Source organism: Eumetopias jubatus, unplaced genomic scaffold, assembly GCF_037043125.1.
Source record: "Eumetopias jubatus isolate StellerSeaLion01/CBP00866 unplaced genomic scaffold, mEumJub1_p1.0 scaffold_12, whole genome shotgun sequence".
In the NCBI taxonomy this organism is placed as follows: domain Eukaryota; kingdom Metazoa; phylum Chordata; class Mammalia; order Carnivora; family Otariidae; genus Eumetopias; species Eumetopias jubatus.
In genome coordinates, this window is record NW_028274818.1 from 52,472,624 (window position 1) to 52,493,624 (window position 21,001).

Below are 21,001 nucleotides of genomic sequence, written 5' to 3' on the forward strand. Positions count from 1 at the left end.
GGATGCTCAGCTGGCTCAGTTGGAAGAGTGAGCAACTCTTGACCTCAGGGTCGCGAGTTTGAGCCCCATGCTGGGTGTACAGATTATTTAAATAAATAAATATTTTTTTTAAAGAATCTGATAAAACTATACAAGAAGACTGAAACAAGTGATCAAAGTGGTTACTCAGAAAAGGTATCTTAAAAGGCAGTAGAGAGAATCAGTACCAAAAAAAAGAATCAGTACATATTGGATTTTGAATGAAATGAAATGGGAAGAGAAGGAGAAGAAAAAAGGTCTGGTGGTCATTTTTCAATGAGCATTTATTAAATTAAAATTTAAAAATATAACTTTTTTAAAAAATAAAAAATAAATTTAAAAAATGAGCATTAGTTAAATACACAGATGGTGAGCTGGAAATCTAGGAAAACACTGGTACCAGTGAAATTAACAAGAAAACAAAACAGAAATGGTCAGTTGAAGCTGGCAGTAATGAATTGCCCATATAACTCTTTGGGTTTCAATTTTTATGAGAAATTCAGAACAGGAAGGCTGGATACATTTGACTGAGTACAGGTACAAGGCCAGATTTAGACAGCTCCATTTCAGATCATTAGTAAAAGGACGGTAGTTCAATCCCTGAGAATGGATGAGCTTTCTGTGGAAATATTCAAAGAAAACAGTAAATTAGGGATGGGGAGAGCATCACAAAATTGTATCTCTGTAAGGATCATTTTTAAATGTCATCCAATCATTCATTTGTCCTTGGGCAGAACTGCACTTAAATAAAAACTCCAAAGGTCATTATCTTTCATCTTCTTAAAAATTTCCACTGAAAGGCATTCTTAAAAATCCCCTGCAAAATATATTCCAAATGTTAAAGATATATGTATTAAAATCTTTCTATATTTTAAATGTAGTTTCAGAATACAAATGATAAAATTTCTTAGAGTAAATGGTATCAAATAATCAAATATTAAATTATATTTGATTTGTTAAATGGACAAGCAGAAGGACTTACAGTTTTTTCCTGGCCTTTTAAAAATGTATAATTCAATATATAGTATAAGCTTAGAAAAAAACATATTTTTTTAGACAAGTCCAAAATATCTATTTGTATTACATCAAATCAAGTACTTCTCACACAGTGAAAAAAGTTTTCTGCCCTGATGTTCTAAAATAAACAGTATCTTTCTGCATCAACTTAAATAGGACATCATAGGTCATGAAATTTAAATTATGAAGATTTAGTTGTTTCTTTTCCAAATTGTGATTTGTTGTTATTACTAATTCTCTTCTCAACCTTACACAATCATAAACATAAAACATTTATTTTAAAATAAATATAAAAATTAAGAGAAAAATTAGGTTCTATAAGTTGTATAGCACCTTTACAATTGAGCCATTTGGAAGTCTGGAATCTACAAAATCAGTAAATATTTTATAATGAGTAATCAAGAGGAAAAAGGAGATACAAATGTTAAATATTTTTTTATAAAAAAGATTTTATTTCTTTATTTATTTGACAGAGAGAGACACAGTGAGAGAGGGAACACAAGCAGGGGGAGTGGGAAGAGAAGAAGGCTTCCCCCTGAGCAAGGAGCCTGATGCAGGGCTCAGTAGTCCCAGGGCCCTGGGATCATGACCTGAGCTGAAGCAGATGCTTAACAACCGCCCCAATATTCTTATCAAATTATATAACTGAAACTGTTGTTTAGAAGAAATCAACATAAGTGGTAAAGTATTTCAGATGAAAGGTCTACTGGTTATATGTAAAAATGACAAGTCTAACCTCATCAAAAAGTACCATGTTCAAAGTTATTTCTATGAGCATGAAAAGAATTGAATGACTCCCCTTGGTATATATTCTAAGACTATATCCCACCAAGATCGTAAAAAACCTACACTATACATATATTCTAGCAAATGTCAACATAACATAATGTATAGAAAAGAGTTAATATAGCAGGCCTGAGACTGTCTATCCATGGAACTGCCTCCTTGCAAGGCTGGCCCTTGGTTGGCTTCTGGGAATGTGGCTGATAAACAGTTTCCCACCATGATATAAAACTTTACCTAAATGACCATGCCTGGACTGTTTGTGCAAACAAAATGGTTGATGCTAAATATCTGCCTTCTTTCTGGAAGTCTGAAATTTTGGTTGGCACAAGGCAGAGGGTGCCTACATGACCAGTCTCCAATAAAATCCTAGAGCGCTGAATCTCTAATGAGCTTCACTGGTACACGATAATTTGTGCATGCTGTCACAGCTCACTGGAGGAATGAAGTGTGTGCTGTGATCTACTGGGAGAAGACTCACAAATGCTTCTGTCTGGTTCCCTCTGCTAGTTTTACTTTGTATCCTTTTGCTGTAATAAATCTTAGCCATGAGTACAACCATATGCTAAATCTTATGAGTCCTTCCAACAAATCACCAAACCTGGGAGTAGTTTTGGGGACCCATGACCAATATAGTTTGAGACTGTTTGATTTTTAAATATCAATTATCCGGAGTTACACATTAAAAATGTTCATCACATCTGCAGACGGCAAAAGTTTAATGAATACATTGGAAGATACAATGAAGTTTTTAAAAGGCTGGAACAACTGAGCCAAACTCTAACGAGATGAAATTTAAAGGAGATAAAGATAAAATTGTGCTTTTAAAAAACCCACAAACTATTGTACATGTAAGAAGAAGGAACATATAATTAAGCAGGTTGAAAAAGACTTAAGGGTTTATTGAAAATAAACTCAATATGTTAAGTGATAAAATATAACTACCAAAGGTACCTAATTTCTGTGCTGAATAAATAGCAGTATGTTATATAAATGAAGGAAGAATGAAAACCCCATTGTCTTTTGTTAATGGTCATATCACATACAGAACATTATATTCAGCTCGGAGCACCATTTAAAGAAGGATGTATTGGAGCACATCCAGGGAAAAGCTGGTGATGAGCTTCAAAACAGTATTTTACGAGTAATGAATGGTTCTAGAGTAAGAGAAGACTTTTCTAAGAAACAACAGTTCTACTAATGGATACAGAAGGTTCTTGGGCAAACTAGAAATTTTAATTTTTTTTAAAAAAGATTTAATTTATTTGAGAGAGAGAGCGTGTGCAAGCACATGAGCACAAATGGGGGCAGAGGGGCAGAGAGAGAGGGAGAAGCAGGTTCCCCAATGAGCAGGGAGCCCAATGTGGGGCTCAATCCCAGGACCCCGGGATTATGACCTGAGCTGAAGGCAGACACTTAACTGACTGAGCCACCCAGATGCCCCTAATTCTTTCTATATAATTATGGTGGGAAGAAATCAGAAAGAGATTCATTTCAGCTGAATATAATAAAAGTTATCACAAATCCAAAGCTACTGCAAAGTACATTCATCCTCCTTAAAAACACATATTCAAAGCCTTTAAGTCTACTGAATGCTGACCGTGGAAGGAAGAATTAAATTAGAGTGGATACCTATATTAAATGATACCTGTATTAAATAATCTTTCAACTCTTATAATATACTCTTTTCCATAGCTTCCCCATTTACACTCTACTAGAAGGGCAGAGAGGGCAAAGATTTTGAAGTAATCTTCAGTCCAACCATGTCATCAACTGAGTTGGGCAGGAAAAGGGGAGAGACCCAAAAATACAGTTAATCTGGACAATTTCATTCCATTCCACTAAAAAATACATGACTTACTATATAGAGAGTACTTTACACTCAGCACAACAAATAATCATTATATACAAAACACTCTGAAGAAACAGATGTAAAAAACACAATGAGGAGAAAAGACTTATAAGCATCCCCTGCTACTTAGACATCCACCCCAGGTTTGACTTCTCCAAAGTGAAAAAAGCCACTCAATTGCTTACCACAAACTATACCCATGGTTTTTAGGGAAATCCTTAGTATCAAAACTAGGCCTGGGGTTCTCAGCCCTTAAGAGCTGAAGTCTTGATGTCCACATACATTCCAAGGACACAGGGTTCGAAAGTCTCCAATTATAAAAAGATCCTCCCCTAAAATGAGAGAGGCCAGTAGGGTTATTACTGCTAGAGGATGAAGAGTACAATGGAAAAAATGTTCTAAATCTTTCTCAAACTCCACTATATAAGTGGTCATTTAGCACACACAGCATACAAAGAAAGAGGCAATGCTGATAATAGCACCAACAATGGGAAAACAGCATTGACAGAATTCAGTGTTTTGTCTTAACAAAGCAGAAGCACAAAGTAAACGGTAAGCTAATAAAAGTGAGAAGATGATCTGAGCTCAAATATTTGAAATAAAGAATTTGGACACTTTGGTTTAAATGTGGCTGAGCAGACCCTGGTTACTTTTTTTGTTTTTAAGTAGAGAAGAAAAATACCATAAAAAACCTCATTAACAAAGCAACCTCTAATAGGGACTAGGAGGCAATAAAGTGAAAAATTAATTACCTTAATTTACTTGTTAATGTAGAATTGCTGCTGGCAAGTTTGTAGTGAAACAACCTAGTTTGATAGTTATTGGTGTGAAGAAAAACTGGCTCACTCCCTTTGAAAAGCAACTGGCAATATATGCAAATAATCTTAAAATATCTTACACAGTTTGACTCAGTATTTCTCTTTCTTAAAAACTGTAGGAAAATAATACTAAATACAGACGACGTTTCACTTGAATATAAAGATGCTTGTTAAGAGTACGCAATAACGTGGAATAATGCTTAAGATGAATAAATTAATAAATACATTTAAAAATCCTTATCATAGAGCTGCACCTCGGTGGCCCAGTCGGTTAAGTGGCCGACTCTTGATTTTGGCTCAGGTCATGATCTCAGGGTCGTCGGATCCAGCCCTGCACTGGGCCCCCTTTGTCCCTCTCCCTCTGCTCCTCCCCCCGATTCTCACTTTTCCTCTCTAAAATAAATAAATAAATAAAATCTTTTAAAAAAAAAAGCACAGTGGATTAAAAAAAATCCTTCACAATGAAAAAATCCTAATCCATAGTGAAAAAATGGAATGGAGAAAAAAAAGAAACTGAAAAGTTGCTCTAATTATATACAAATAATGGAATTATGGGTGATTTATTCTCTTTTTTGTCCTTTTATGTATTCCCTGTATTTCCTTAAGAAGATGACTTCTTTAAAAATTAAAAATAAAACCTAAAATAAACCTTGAGGATGAAAAGGGGAAATTAATTACATAAAAGGGATAAGAATTAAGAGGCAGAATTATGGAAAGGCAAGTTGCTGAATATATGAAGAAATACAGACCATATCCTAACACTCAAATTAACTCTGTAGGAAATCCCTGAGGTCTTCTTTTAGGAACCTGCCATCCACTGACTCCTCTGGAAAAGGCAAGAAGACCCAATGATCCTTTAGAGAGCTTTCACTTAAAATCAAACTAATGGAAACCTGATAATTTGCTGTTATTATTATTCAGCTTTATGTGAAATTATCCTATTCATTTAAAAAATTATTTATTTTTAATTCCACTATAATTAACATACAGTGTTGTTAGTTTTGGGTGTACCATATAGTGATTAAAAAATTCTAAACATTATTTAGTGCTCATCACAGGCTAAGTGTGCTCTTTCACCCCTTTGCCTTTCACCCATCCCCCCACCCGCCTCCTTTCTGGTAACCACCAGTTTGTTCTCTATATTTAAGAGTCTGGTTTTGGTTTTGTTTTTTTTCTTTATTCATTTGGTTTCTTTAGTATTTATATTAAGTTTTTAATTTTAATTTCTGTATAGTTAACATATGGTCTTTTTTTTTTAAGATTTATTTATTTTGGAGAGAGAGAAAGAGAAAGCATGTGCAAGCAGGGGCAGAAGGCAGAGGGAGAGAGAGAGAGAAACCCAAGCAGACTCCATACTGAGCACGGCGCTCAATCCCATGACCCTGAGCATCACAACTTTAGCCAAAACCGAGAGTCAGACGCTCAACTGACTGTGCCACCCAGGTGCCCCAACATATAGTCTTATATTAGTTTCAGGCATACAATACAGTGATTCAACAATTCTATACATTACTCAGTGCTCATCATGATTAAGTGTACTCTCTAATCCCCCCCACTAACTTCCCTTGTAACTATCAGTTTGTTCTCTATAGTTAAGAGTCTGTTTATTGGTTTGCCTTTTCTCTTTGCTTGTTTGTTTTTATCTTAAGTTCCACATGAGTGAAATCATATGGTATCTGTCTTTCTCTGTTTATTTCACTTAGCATTTTACCCTCTAGATCCATCCATGTTGTTGCCAATGGCAAGATATCATTCTTTTTTATGGCCAAGTAATATTCCTATTCATTTTTGATAGAAAATATATGACAAATAAATTATTGAGGTTTTCAGCTAGACTATATAGATTCAAATAATGGCTCTCCTACCTCAGTGACTTGGAACAGTACCTAATGCATAAAAAGCATATATAAGTGTTTGTTTTTATTCTTATCGAAGAAGTATATCTTCAACATAAATGTTGAGATCATTCATTCATTTTCTAGCCCAGCTGACTAAACTTGAGAAAAGCCAAAACTTTCTGATATCTTAGTTTAAAACACCATTAGTTGGATCTAGCATTTTATCCACATGTTAGAAATTTTCCTGATGTCTGGATGAATCAGGTTGAAACTAGCAATCATCCTTATGGGCTCCCTAGCAATTATAAAAGTACAATATTCTATTACTATGTGCATACCATATAAAAAGTATTTATAATGTCTTATACTAGATGTCAGGAAATTTTTTTCTGAAAGGGTCAGACAGTAAATATTTTAGGTTTTGTAAGACATTCAATCTCTGTCACAATAACTTAACCCTGCCATTATGGTACAAAAGCAGTCACAGGCAACATATAAATGAATGGGCACAGCTATGTTTCAATAAAACTTTATTAACAATAGTAGGCAGTGGGCTTTAATTTGTCAACTCCTATCTTATACTATAGTTATCCATATGTAGTCCATGTATCTCCTAATAGTCTATATGCTCTTGGAGAACTGAAAATTTGTTTTACTTATAAATCTCATCATCTTGCATAGAATTTAGTATAGTCCCTCAAATATAGTAACAACCTAATAAAGAATGAATAAATAAATATCAGGTCCACATCATTTGATTAGCTTGAATGACAGACAAGTTAAAACCCACCTGTCATAAAGACAGCCATCATAAAGAGAGATTCACCTATAATCAGGTGACAAATATTAGAAAAAAACAAATCTAAGAAGTAGTGGTCTAGGATGATGCTTGAGTTGATAGAATGTGTCCCATGTGCAATCCCTCAAGTTCTATCGACCCATGTTAATGTTTTTGTCCTAGTCTCAAAGCTTATACTTTACATCTAAACTATTTTACTCTAATCAGATTTAACCCCATATAAAAGAACATTTTCTTTGTAATATACTGCATCTCGAAGTTTCCCCATAATGTTTTTGTATTGTGTTGAATATTGAACACTGCCCTTCCTTTCACTTTAATAACTTCTCAAATATCCCAAGGTATCCTCTGAGACTTCAGAATCTAAACATGTGGCCAAATATTTAGGTCAGTTCATCTTTTTAATTGCACCGGTCCAGGGCGCCTGGGAGGCTCAGTCGATTAAGCATCTGACTTCGGCTCAGGTCATGATCTTGGGGTCCTGGGATCAAGCCCTGCATGAAGGAGTCCGCTTGCCTCTCACCCTGCTCATGCTCTAATAAACAAATAAATGCACCTGTCCCTTTAATTCCTCAATCTATTGTACTGTTCCTAAGAGTTTTCCGCAAACTCTCCCTCAAATCCTGGAAATTAGATGCTCTGCCCTCTTGCTTGCTTCCCACAATTCAATAAGTTATTCTTTGGACCTAGGACCAGGAGTATTACAAATCACAATTTATACTCTGCACATAAAACACAATCCATAAATATTCATTGTCCTAATTTGTCGATATGGAATGCAAATTAAGATTTCAAAAATTTGTATTATGCAATGACTTACCTTGTAAGTCATTTTAATTAGTACTATAAATTAAGTAGTAACAATCAATCACAGAAATTTTAAATTTGTAAGAGAATAAACTTTTCAAATAACTGAGTTGAATTTATTTACTTCAATTGCTGCATATACTAGAAACTAAGGAAATGTTCCATCTAAGCACATTTATAAGACAATCCTGTGTTAGACTAAATTGAGTTCCTTTAATTTTTCTGTAACCATTTTTATTTCACTGAAATAAAACTGAATCATATATTAGAAGGGTTTTATTTAAAATGTCACTGATTCATGGGATGCCTGAGTGGGTCAGTCAGTTAAGCATCCAACTCTTGTTTTCGACTCAGGTTGTGATCTCAGGGTCATAGGACAGAGCCACGCACTGGGCTCCACGCTCAGCGCAAAGTCTGGTTGAGATTCTCTCTCCCTCTGCCCCTCCCACTTGCACGTGTTCTCTCTCTCAAATAAATAAATAAATCTTTAAAAATAAAATAAAATAAAACATCATTGATTCAGACTGATCTCTGATTTCCTGGGTATTATTTTATATACTAAACACAAAACATATATAAAACACTATAGCCAGAAATGTCAAAACCTTTTCCACCATAATGCTTCAGAAAAACCCATCCTATGATGACTTCAACCATACTGCAAATCCATTACAAAGAACATTCAGAATATGGGGTGCCTGGGTGGCTCAGTCATTAAGCATCTGCCTTCGGCTCAGGTCATGATCCTAGGGTCCTGGGATCGAGCCCTGCATTGGGCTCCCTGCTCCGCGGGAAGTCTGCTTCTCCCTCTCCCACTCTCCCTGCTTGTGTTCCTGCTCTCGCTATCTCTCTCTCTCTGTCAAATAAATAAATAAAATCTTAAAAAAAAAAAGAACATTCAGAATATAAAATGCATGGCTATGACATGTTTACTTTTCAAAAGTAGTTTTACGTAAAGATAGTGTGATTTTTGACAGTTCTTCATCATTCCAGTGCTTTAAATATACAGCTAATGTTATTCAATTCAGCCTATATATCTCTTAATATATTTAGCAGATGATTGTTGTGGGGTTTGTTTTTTGTCTTTCTGGTTGTTTTTTATTATTTTATTTATTTATTTGACAAAGAGGGAGAGAGAGAGGGATCACAAATAGGCAGAGTGGCAGGCAGAGGGACAGGGAGAAGCAGGCTCCCTGCTGAGCAGAGAGGCCCATGCGGGGCTCAATCCCAGGACCCTGGGATCATGACCTGAGCTGAAGGCAGACACCTAACTGACTGAGCCACCCAGGTGCCCCTGACTGTTGTGTTTTTAAAAAGATGTAAATTTTCATTACCCTCTATGGACTAGAAATTGTTTTAAGAAATATCAAAACAATGAGCAGTGCTAATAATACATCTTATTGACATTTTCTACGATCTCAAAATCTCATCTGCAACATACAGTTAATTTTAAGGTCATTATTCCTACTTCGTAAGTTAAAAGTTAAAATTTCACATAGAATTTTTCCTGTATCAACTAAATTAATTCATTTTCTACTCAAGGAAGAAGGGTCAGGTCATTCAACCACCAGCCATCCATAAATACATTATTCAAGAGCCTTATCACAGACAAAGATATATGCTCACTAGTATGTCTGTCTTGCTATACGATCTTGTTAGTGTCACTTAAAAATCTTATCTCAGATTTCTATATGTGAAATGAGATAGTGCTTACTCACAGAAGCTTTTAGAATACATCTAATTCATAATGTCAAATGTATTACACATGTTCAAAAGCATTTTAAGTTTTTTTCAAATTTTAACTTGAAGTCTTTTCTAACAATTTCTTAATCCTCAGATTTGATAGGAGAGGCACATACTTGTCTCCATTTTCCTCGTGGTACACCGAATCATTTGACTATATCCCATCATGGTAATCTTGCTCAAGAACATTGCTTCAAATCCTAATGTTTTCTATAGAAGATGTATACCTTTAATTATTGCAAAAGTGATTAAACACGCTACAATGACTGCACATCAAAAATGCCGGGATTTTTTACCCTAAATTTGTAATGTGGTAAAAGCATTAAAACAACCCCCTGCCCCCCCCACCACCCCCACACACACACCTTTATTTGTCCCTATACTACCAATGGATGTCCTGGACTTCAAGATTTACAAAAGTAAATCCCAATATAGTCCTCTAATAAATATTAAGTCTGTTCAATTGTGTTAAATCACATTTAGAAAAAAGGCTGATACATGAAATTGATGACTGAAATAACAGAAGCCATCACAAGACCTTTTTAGTAACATGACATCACAAATACAAATCTTCAAACTTTTCCAGATTTCTTTCCAAATAAAAATACCTAGAAATCCAGTAAAGTTTTAAGATCTTGGAGATGTAATACATTTTTTAAAAAATTACCTTGGGACAAGAGAAGTAGCGAGTGAGAGAAAACTAATCCTTGGGATGTTATGTTTTCCTCAAAATCTATTTGAAAAGAGAAAAATATCAAATGTCTATCTCACTGTAATTTTTAATTTCAATACAAATTACATTTAAACCTAGGTATACATGATACAGAAGTTATTTTCTTAGGAACAGGAAACTATGATCTATTTTAAAATTGATAACTTCAAGCAATTCCAAAAACCAAAATTTGAATCCTTTCCTTGCCAAAATAATAAATATAAGAAAAATCCAAATATAATTTAATTTAAATTAGATTTAAATATACTAAAACATTAAACAAGGATTTTCAGGATTTTTTACCTCCTTTTTCAGAAATTCTTTTAATCTTCCCCAATCTGTCACTTACAATATCAATTTTACCAATTTAATATTTTTAATTATAAAATTCCTGAAAGAGTAAACAAAATAACGTGAAGAGGCTATTAGTATAAAATGTACAACCTAACAATATCTATTTTAAACTCGAAACTCTCTTAGGAACATAAGTAAAGTAAATGTTTTACAGTTGTATTTTACAGAGTTTATACATGAACAACTGTTTGTGTCTCGTATAACCTCAGACAAGTGCACTGGTCATTTTTTTTTTTTAAGATTTTTTATTTATTTGAGAGAGAGAATGAGATAGAGAGAGAGCATGAGAGGGGAGAGGGTCAGAGGGAGAAGCAGACTCCCTGCTGAGCAGGGAGCCCAATGTGGGACTCGATCCCGGGACTCCAGAATCATGACCTGAGCCGAAGGCAGTCGCTTAACCAACTGAGCCACCCAGGCGCCCTGCACTGGTCATTTCTTGCTGCAATGCATTCATTGCATTAGTCCACACTGCATTCAAAGATACATTTGTATTCATTGTGTTGAAGCAAAAATAACTCAAGAATATCTAATATTGCATCAAATTTCTCAGAAAATTTTCTCTGAAGTAAATATTACAGAAATCAGAAAACTATATGGACTATCTTAAAGAAATGGAAAGATATTCCATGCTCATGGATTAGAAAAACAAATATTGTTAAAATGTCTACACTACCCAAAGCAATCTTTGCACTTAATGAAATCCCTATCAAAATACCAAGAGCATTTTTCACAGAACAAACAATTCTAAAATTTGCATGGAAACACAAAACACCCTGAATAGCCAAAGCAATCTTGAGAAAGAAAAGTAAAGCTGGAGGCATCACAATTCTGGACTTCTAGTTATATTACAAAACTGTGTTAATCAAAAAAGTACAGTATAGGCACAAAAATAGACACAGATCAACATTACAGAATAGAAAACCCAGAAATGAATCCACAACTATATGGTCAATTAATCTCCAACAAAGCAGGAGAGAATATCCAATGGGAAAAAGACAGTCTCTTCAACAAATGGTGTTGGGAAAACTGGACAGCAATATGCAAAAGAATGAAACTGGACCACTTTCTTACACCATACACAAAAGTAAACTCAAAATGGATTAAAAACCAAATATGAAACCTGAAACCATAAAAATCCTAGAAGAGAACACAGGCAGTAATGTCTCTGACACTGGCCATAGCAACTTTTTTCTAGCTAGATCCCCAAGGCAAGGGAAATAAAAATAAAAATAAATTATTGGAACTACATCAAAATAAAAAGCTTCTACACAGCAAAGGAAACAATCAACAAAATTAAAAGACAACCTGGAATGGAAGAAGATATTTGCAAATGACATATCTCATAAGGGGTTAGTATCCAAAATATATAAAGAACTAATACAACACCCAAAAAACAAATAATCCAGTTAAAAATGGGCAAATGACATGAACAGATATTTCTCCAAAGAAGACATCCAGATGGCTAACAGACACATGAGAAGATGTTCATCATCACTTACCATCAGGGAAATGCAAATCAAAACTACAATGAGCTATCACCTCACACCTGTCAGAAAGGCTAAAATCAGTAACACAAAAAACAACAGATGTTGGTAAGAATGTCGAGAAAAAGAAAACTTCTTACACTATTGGTGAGAAGGCAAACTGGTGCAGCAACTATGGAAAACAGTATGGAGGTTCCTCAAAAAGTTAAAAATAGAACTACCTTATGATCCAGCAATTGCACTACTGGGTATTTACCCAAATAATGCAAAAACACTAATTCAAAAGGATACATGCACCCCTGTTTATAGCAGCATTATTTACAATAGTCAAGATACGGAAGCAGCCCAAGTGTCCACTGATTGGTGAACATATAAAGGAGATGTGATATATATATATAATGGAATATTATTCAGTCATAAAAAAGAATGAAATCTTGTCATTTGCAAGAACATGGATGAAGCTAGAGAGTATAATGCTACACGAAATAAGTCAGAGAAAGACAAATACCATATGATCTCACTCATATGCAGAATTTAAGAAAATAACAAATGAGCAAAGGGGGAAAATGAGTGAGACAAATCAAAAAACAGACTCTTAATTATAGAGAACTGATGGTTACACAGAAGAGGAGAGTGGAGACTGGGTTAAGTACGTGATGGGGGTTAAGGAGTGTACCTGTGATGAGCACTGGATGATGTATGGAACTGCTGAATCACTATATTGTACACCTGAAACTAATATAACACTTTATGTTAAGTAGCTGGAATTAAAAACTTAAAAAAAACTATATAGACTATCTTCAAAAGAAAGTAATATTGAGACATAATTGGATAATGTTACTTGAAGAATCAACAAAAACTGTTTTGTGAAATGTCAAAATATTTTTTTATTTTTTTTAAAGATTTATTTATTTATTTGAGAGAGAGAGAGAGAGAGCACACATGAGCAGGAGAAGGGACAGAGGGAGAGGGAAAGGAAGAATCTCAAGCAGACTCCATGCTGAGTGCAGAGCCTGATGTGGGCTCAATCTCAAAACCTGAACCAAAATCAAGAGTCTGATGTTTAACCCCAGGCGCCCCTCAAAATATTTTTAAAATAGCATTCTTTTTTTTCAAAATTCTTTTTAAAGATTTTTATTTATTCATTTGAAAGAGCGAGAGAACACAAATGGTGGGGGAGGGGCAGAGGGAGAGGGAGAAGCAGACTCCCCACTGAGCAGGGAGTCCAACTTGGGGCTTGATTCCAGGACCCCGGGATCACTACCTAGGCCAAAGGCAGACACAACCAACTGAGCCACCCAGGTACCCCTCAGTGTTCTTTTTAATAAAACAATTTTCTTTTTCGGATTATAAAAGAAGTAAATGTTATTGTAAAAAAATTAAACAGAACATGAATAAAGAAGACTCAATCACTTCACTTTTAATATTTTAAAACACAACCATTTATACTATTAAACAAGGTTATGAATATTTTAAATTATAAAGCAGAACTAGCACTGGATAAAACTCATTTACAAGAAACACTGAAAAGGGAATCTGGTTGTTTTGTTTTTCTTTTCTAGTCATTTCGTTTTCCTCAATGTCTATATATTTGGTTGTAGAGTATGCCACTTTCTACATAGTCTTCTTAATCCAAAAAAAAGTTTTGTTCAGGGAGAAGAGCAACTGTTGGAATCTACACATCAGAATATCACATCAACTCAGTACACTGTACTCAGTACAACTCAGTACAACTTAGTTCCTATGCATTGTGATGGCCCAACCTGAACATGTTATACTAGCAAATTCCCCACATCTTAACCTCCTTTATTTATCACACAATTATATCTTTTTCATATCTAATGATTAGTTTCCAGGGTGGAGAGAGATAGAGGAAAGTCCTTTAAAGCAACAACTTCATTTATTTCTAAACTCATAAATCAGTGCTATATGTACAAGGAACCTGTTGGTTAATCTTTGTTTCTTCCAGGTAACATGTATGTAACAAAATACATACAGTAAGTGTGTAAATTCCATTTCAGTAAGTGAAGAAAAATAAAATAAAAAGACAAATGGCAAAACAATCCCGAACAATCCATTCCTACTACTGCCAACCTGACAAAAGAAAAATGTTTAAGCATATTTTAATACAACCAGGTGAGGAGGTAAGTCAATCTCAGAATCATCCCAACAACTGCTTGCTAGTTTATCCTTAATTTCAAATGTCCTCATGAATAATATTCCTGGAAAATGAGCTTTCAGAAATCATGGAAGTTTTCTATATTTAAAAACAACTGAATTTAAGCCAAAATCTGAGTTTAAACAGACAGGGGGAAAAATGCCATTTTAGGAAACTCTTAAATTCAATGGATTAATTCTGTTATAAAATGTAACTTTCTTAAATTGGAATTAGTGATCTTTAAATTGTGATGGCAACAAATATGGCAGCCACAGTGAAAAGGAGCTACCACATTCTGAACGTTTTCTATGTGCCAGGAGCCATGCCGAGCACACAGACTACATTATCTTGTTTAGTCCTCAAATCCAGCCTAACAGGAGGGTACAAGTCTCTGGATTTTACTGATGAGAAAAATGAGGACTTGCTATCTTACCTAGGGACAAACAGCTTCTGCAGGCCAGGATTTCAGTCCAGGTTTCATACACTGGTGGGTTATAAAGACTTCCAACGCTACATAACTTTAGAAATGACTCCACAGATAATAGAACCCCCAGTAACAGACTACAATGTTATTGTTTGGCTGTCACTTATAGCCAAGTTGGATAATTACCATCGAATACAATATAATGATGAGAATAATGGTTATGCTTTCTATTCTTAAAACACATTAATCTAAAAAAGAGTAGTTTCAAAATAAGTATTATCTTATTATATAAACACACATTAAAATATGTCAAAAGGAAGTTAAGTGGCTTGCCTTCGAGTTGCATGTGAAACATTATAATAAATGAAAAATCTAAACCTAGAACTTGCCTTACAGAGGTTCCCCTTGCAGCCCAGAGTAAAGCTTTCCTTCTCTACTCTCTTTCATCAAAAAAAATTTTTTTCTATAGGAAATCTACAGAGATCTGAAAAAACTACTCAACAAAAACTTAACAAAAGTGAATAAAGGCAATGTCAAGGAAATGCTATGTCCTAGGGTTTCTGTTTGATTATAGACTAAACTGGCAAGTCTGGGCTTACCAGATTGGTGTTTTAATAAAAGAAATTTGTAAGATCAAGGAAAAAGATACCACAAGACATGGAAAGGACTAAAGCAAAAGATTTAGGCGAGGAAAAAGAAATAAAACTCAGAGAAATTTTGTAAGCGCAAGGTACAGACAGAGGTACAAAGGTGTGAAGGCTTTTGAGGAAAAAAAAAAGAAAGAAAGAAAGAAAGAAAAGCAGTAGAGCAGAATGGTTCAATGCATAGGCTTTAGCTCCAACCCAGCTGAGTGTGAATGAACCTCTGTTACTGACTAACTGAGTGACCTGGCATTAATCACCCTTCTTTAGTTTGCTCATCTCTAGGATAAGAATAATAAAAGTACCTATCTGAAAGGGCTGTAGTGAGGATTAAATGTTATAATATATGTAAAACTTAACACAGTGTTAAAACTTGACACATAATTGTTATTAATTATCATGAGGAAAAGCCAGAAGAGGAAAATGCAATAAACACAGCCTCAGGTTTCCTCTGCAGAGATCTACTGAGTCCTTTCTAACTCTATTTACACACCAAACTAAAGGAATCAAAATCTGATTCCCAAATAATGCATATCAAGTTGAAGATTCTATTTGTGACAGCTGAAAAGTTAGTAGTATTATGCTTTCTTGAATTTTGTTTTCCTTGAACTGGTCTGAACCTAAAAGGCTCATTTCAACTTATCCAAAATGTCACTGGCAAACAGAGGGCAAGACTATACATAACCCAAACCACAGAAATGTTAAACAATTAAATTTTGATTTCCAAACAAGCAAACTCTTGTTCTGAGTGTTTATTAAACTGAAACAAAGTCTGATTTTGATATATAGAATACTATTTTATTCTTTATTTTAAACCTTTCTTACATGTTTAAAAATATACATGGGTTCAGAACAACCTCAATAAAATGATGACATTTTCTATTAAAGGACCTCTGAAGTCAAACCACTGGTGTGCAAACACAGTTGGCTTCCAATTTGAAGTCATAGGCACATTTCATTAAATGCATTTCATAAAACAAAGAAATCAAAATGCTGAGAAGAAAAATACTCAGTAGTTTCATATAAACTTTAAAATATCTGTCAGGCAGGAAACTTATAGTAAAAAAAGTAAGATTTAGATGTTTTACCACTCACACTTGCTTCACTACTATTCCCCAAATGCCATTTTGCTACATCTAAACCCCTGACAATTTATTATACAATTCCATGTAGCACACTAAAAAATAAGTTAATTTAATCTTTGTGTATGAAAACAGATCATTACAAAAGAAAATACTGACAGCTCTTACCTGTATTTGATAATTAAGTATATTGTATTCTCAGCAGTACTAAGAATGCAGCTTGGTCTAATATAAATATCTAAATAACAACTACACAAAAGTATTTTTCTCTTCAAAGAATTTTTTGTATATTTTTTCCAATGTTGATGACTTAAGCAACATTGATCTATATATTGTGCTAAGAAAACATTAGGCACAGATCACATAATATAATTTACATTTTCTTTGTTGTAAAAAATATACTATATGCAAATGCATATCACACAAATGATTGGTGGACGCAACACTAAGCTTTGTAGACCTAACACAAAAGGTTAATATTTACTCTTAAGGGGTAAAAAAAATGGGGACACACGGAGTGTGGTCTGAAAGGGCAATTAATACCTCACTTCTGGGTGAATACTCTGCATCTGCATTAGATTTGTGGATTTTCTTAAAGAAAAACAAAGCTTTATTATAGCAAAAAAAGATACCACTTTGGGCACATGAACTAAATGAAAAGGAACCAGATAAAAATGTTTACAAAAGCTATTAAAAATATTTAACACAATATCTCAAACGAGCTATAGATTGCTTTATTGGAAGGAATAGATTATTTAACATTATGATTGCTTTATATAGTAGATTCTTTCTTTAGATAAGACACTTTTGGATTAAGGTACTGAAGGATACAGATCAAGAAAAATGGAGAGAGAAAAAAATAGCAGGCTGTTAGAAAGGGGGTGGAGGGTTAAGCATAATTTTACCCAGAAGAAACAAAAATACTGTTTCTTTTTGTTTATAACGGAAATTTTATGCTGTGGATATTATAAAAACACAAGCAAAAAGGTTATGTGGCAGGTAATAAAATACAATACTTACTACGCATCCTTCCTGGAGAAACCATTTATGGATTGCAGATTAGTATGTTTAAAAGTATACTTTGATGCAAAAAATTGTACTTTGCCACATATATAATATGTAGCATTTTCCTATAAAGGGCAATTTATGTAAGTAATTTCCACAAACACAAAGAGAGTGAGAGAGACAGAGACGGACAGAATGAGAGGCAAAGACAGAGGAGAGAGCTCAGCCAGAGAAGACAGATGCCGAGGGGCTTTGCTCATGTCCTGTGGAAGATCTGAGATATTTTTTTCAATACTTTTTTCATCCTCCGTGCTTAATTTTGCTATTACTGTACATTTATATTCATACACTATAATTATCTCATGAGATTGCCCTCTATACATTCTTTTCTCTAGTTCCCCACCACCACCATGGAAAAAGAGGGGGGAAAAAAAAAGAAAAGAAACTTCTAGTCCCTTCATCTCATAGTCAACTATTCAAGTAAATATTTCTCTAGTGGCAAATTTCCAGATGAACCAAGAATACAATCCAAAACTCCTACAGATTACATTTGAGTTCTGTATAGTTCTCTTCAAATGGAGCAGGAATTAGCCCGTTTCCGAGGTTTGGGGTCTCGTGCTTCCTGATCCTTCATACACATACAGGACGTGCACATTGTCTCGGACAGTCTTCGGAGGCCTAACCGGAAAACACTGTTGGAAAGGCTATAGATTACACAGTTACAAAAACTATTACTTATAGCAAGCCAGGTTGTTAGGAAGGACAGTGTTGGATTGTCCAAGACCCGGGAGCTTTCTAGAAGAAAGTAAATTATGTAAGGGAGCCACAGCATGTAAAACACACTGGTTATCCGAAATAAAACCATGGCGTAGCGACGGTCAGGGCTGTGTCCAGTCTCCCCAGAGGCATCTACCTCATGGCTAGGAAATCGGGCCCTCCGGTCATTTATCTCTTTGGTGTGCTGCCGGCAAATTTTGAAGATGTGGAAGTAAGTGAAGCAGACAACAAAGGCAGCAGGAGCATAAAGTAAACAAACAATAAAGCCAGTAAAATAGGCACTGGTGAGCCAGGAGGTGGCACACCATTCAAAAATGTCACCGTGGTACCCTGGTTTCCCCCAGCCAAAAAAGGAAGGCAAGAAAATTAGGCAAGAATAGATCCAGATTAAAATAATGCAAATTCTCAGGCGACAAGGGGTGACCAGTTGATTGTAGGAAAGAGGCTTGGTTATTGCAAGATAGCGATCCACACTTATGCAAGCAAGACATGCCATAGAAACACTTTTTAGAACGGAGATGATATATCCAAAAACCTGGCAAGTCAATGACTCATGGATACCTGTGGAGTAGTGAAGAAGTGAGAGAGTAGGAACCAAGCAGCTAACTCCAACGAAAAGATCAGCATATGCCATTGTCTGAATAAAGTAGCTGGTAGTATAATGGTGCAGGAGTGGAGCGCAGTGAAAGACAAAGATGACCGTTAAATTCCCGGCAATGATTAGAAATGTCAGCAAGACAATAACAACGGTCTCAAAGATGCACACATCCACTGCACTGTAGTAGCCAAATCCAAGTGGGCAGGAGTGACGTTCAGACACATTCACAATGCCACTGCTCATGTTCAGGATGCTCCATTCAGTCCACCTGGATTCATTCATGGCTTGGAATTAAGGAAACGGGTAGCCTTGGTTCCAACAAGCAGGCGCCCTGTCCAGCATGTGTTAAACTCTGCACATTAGTGTCTTGGGATCAGCTTCGGTAGACAGTGGCAATGCTTCTGTCACAGCTGAGCCTCCCAGAGAGTACTCAAGCCTCTTCATCAGCTCAGTGCAGCAGTGACACATCTCAACTTTGGGTGGGGGGCAGGGGGAGAGAGGGAGGTAAGCTAGAAAGGAGGTGAAAAAAGGTCACTGATGAGCTTCCTCCAGTGCTCTCAAACAACTTCTGAAGACACAGGCACTTCTAGAGAAAATGGATTTCTTATTACCTTGCACTATGAAAAATTAAATCTGTAAAAAGAAAAAAAAATCAATTGACAAGGGAAGAAAAGCCTTTGTGCGGTGTTTGTTCTCAGAAAGGTAGTTTGTTAGGGATCAATTAGAATGAATGAGAAGAGAAAAAGTCTTAAATTGTCTCAGGCTTTCTGCTTCATCTATCATAAGAAGTGGATTCATACTTTACAGTTTAAATAACTAAGATCAAGATCTAGTCGCAAATCTAAGAAAAAGTTCATTGCAGCAAAAAGTGTCTTTGGACTCAGTTCAGGGTTTGATGCTGGTGGATCAACTTCATGATCTATTTCTCTCTCATTTCTCAAAAAAGCTAACTCCCCCGACAAACACACACACGAGGTTAATTCTAAAAGACTCAGCTCAACTTGGGCATAAAGGAGCAGAGCAGAGGTAAAAGACTCCAGATCGTCCTATAACTCTCATGAGGAAATAAAAGCTTATTTCCAGTAGGGAAGATAATATACAATGGGTTAACACCTGACAAAAGATGATAAACTTTAAAGTTTTAATTCTGCATGCAATTTTTTAAGCATTCAGATGAAAACAGTTTTAGTCCATCACAATTACTAGTGCTACCACCAACAATATAATTTATATTTTTTCCTTTTCAAAGGGAAAATAAGTGTTATTAATTTCAGCATCAATAACTGAAAATAACTTGTATTATCTGATATGCCACCTTCCAAATAATGGAGCATGATCATTAAAATAATAGCTCAAAGTTATTTCTCACCTTCGCAACCACACCTATATCTCACATATATATGAAATTTAGACAATAGAAACTTTCCTATATACTGAGCTTACTTGACCAGAAATGCTGCCATTATTTATTACTTAGGTATTTCTAGTAGGCTTTGTAGTCTACGTTTCTCTCTCTTCTATTTTCATCAGAGGATTAACACATTAGATCATTACTTCGACTAAATCTTCTGAAAGTGGAAAATTACCTTGTTTGTTATATTTGCAGTTATATAGCAGCCATATGTTAAGAAAATGCCTCTTCTATTTCTGTATTCTATTTTGAGCAAGTGCTCAATTAATACAGGGGCCATTAGGTAGGTTATAAGATGGTCTTATTTTAAAATACCTCTAAAGCATCAAGGTGAGTTTAAATCCTAGAGTTTGAAATACTGAAAGGCTTGCAGGATAGAATCCATCCAAAAGGCTTCCAAGGTCATTCTGATTATCAGGTGAACATTTGTCAAAAGCTTTTTTAAAGTACACGTATTTCAGAGAGTTTCTTGTCAGTCTTTGTTGTCATACCTCTTGAAGAAATAACATGCATTAGAAATAAAAAACATTTCCTTCAGGAACAAAGCAGCAGCTTAATAGAAAGCATTCTTCTGAAAGTTGTTTTCTCGTGCACCACCAAGTCATTCAGGGAAGTCTTTCTTCTTTTATAATAGTCACAGGATATTCCTCCTTGTACATTCCTAGTTTCACTTATCACAA

General features: G+C 35.0%; 2 protein-coding genes across 4 annotated transcripts in view; both read right to left on the minus strand.

The window, feature by feature from the left end:
• RABGAP1L (RAB GTPase activating protein 1 like) overlaps nucleotides 1–21,001 on the minus strand; it is a 754,336-nt gene that overhangs the window by 468,651 nt on the left and 264,684 nt on the right. The window lies entirely within an intron of this gene.
• Nucleotides 17,302–19,813, minus strand: GPR52 (G protein-coupled receptor 52). Its single transcript, XM_028122991.2, has one exon. The coding sequence runs from the start codon at nucleotides 19,190–19,192 to the stop codon at nucleotides 18,107–18,109; it is 1,086 nt and encodes a 361-aa protein (XP_027978792.1). The 5' UTR covers nucleotides 19,193–19,813; the 3' UTR covers nucleotides 17,302–18,106.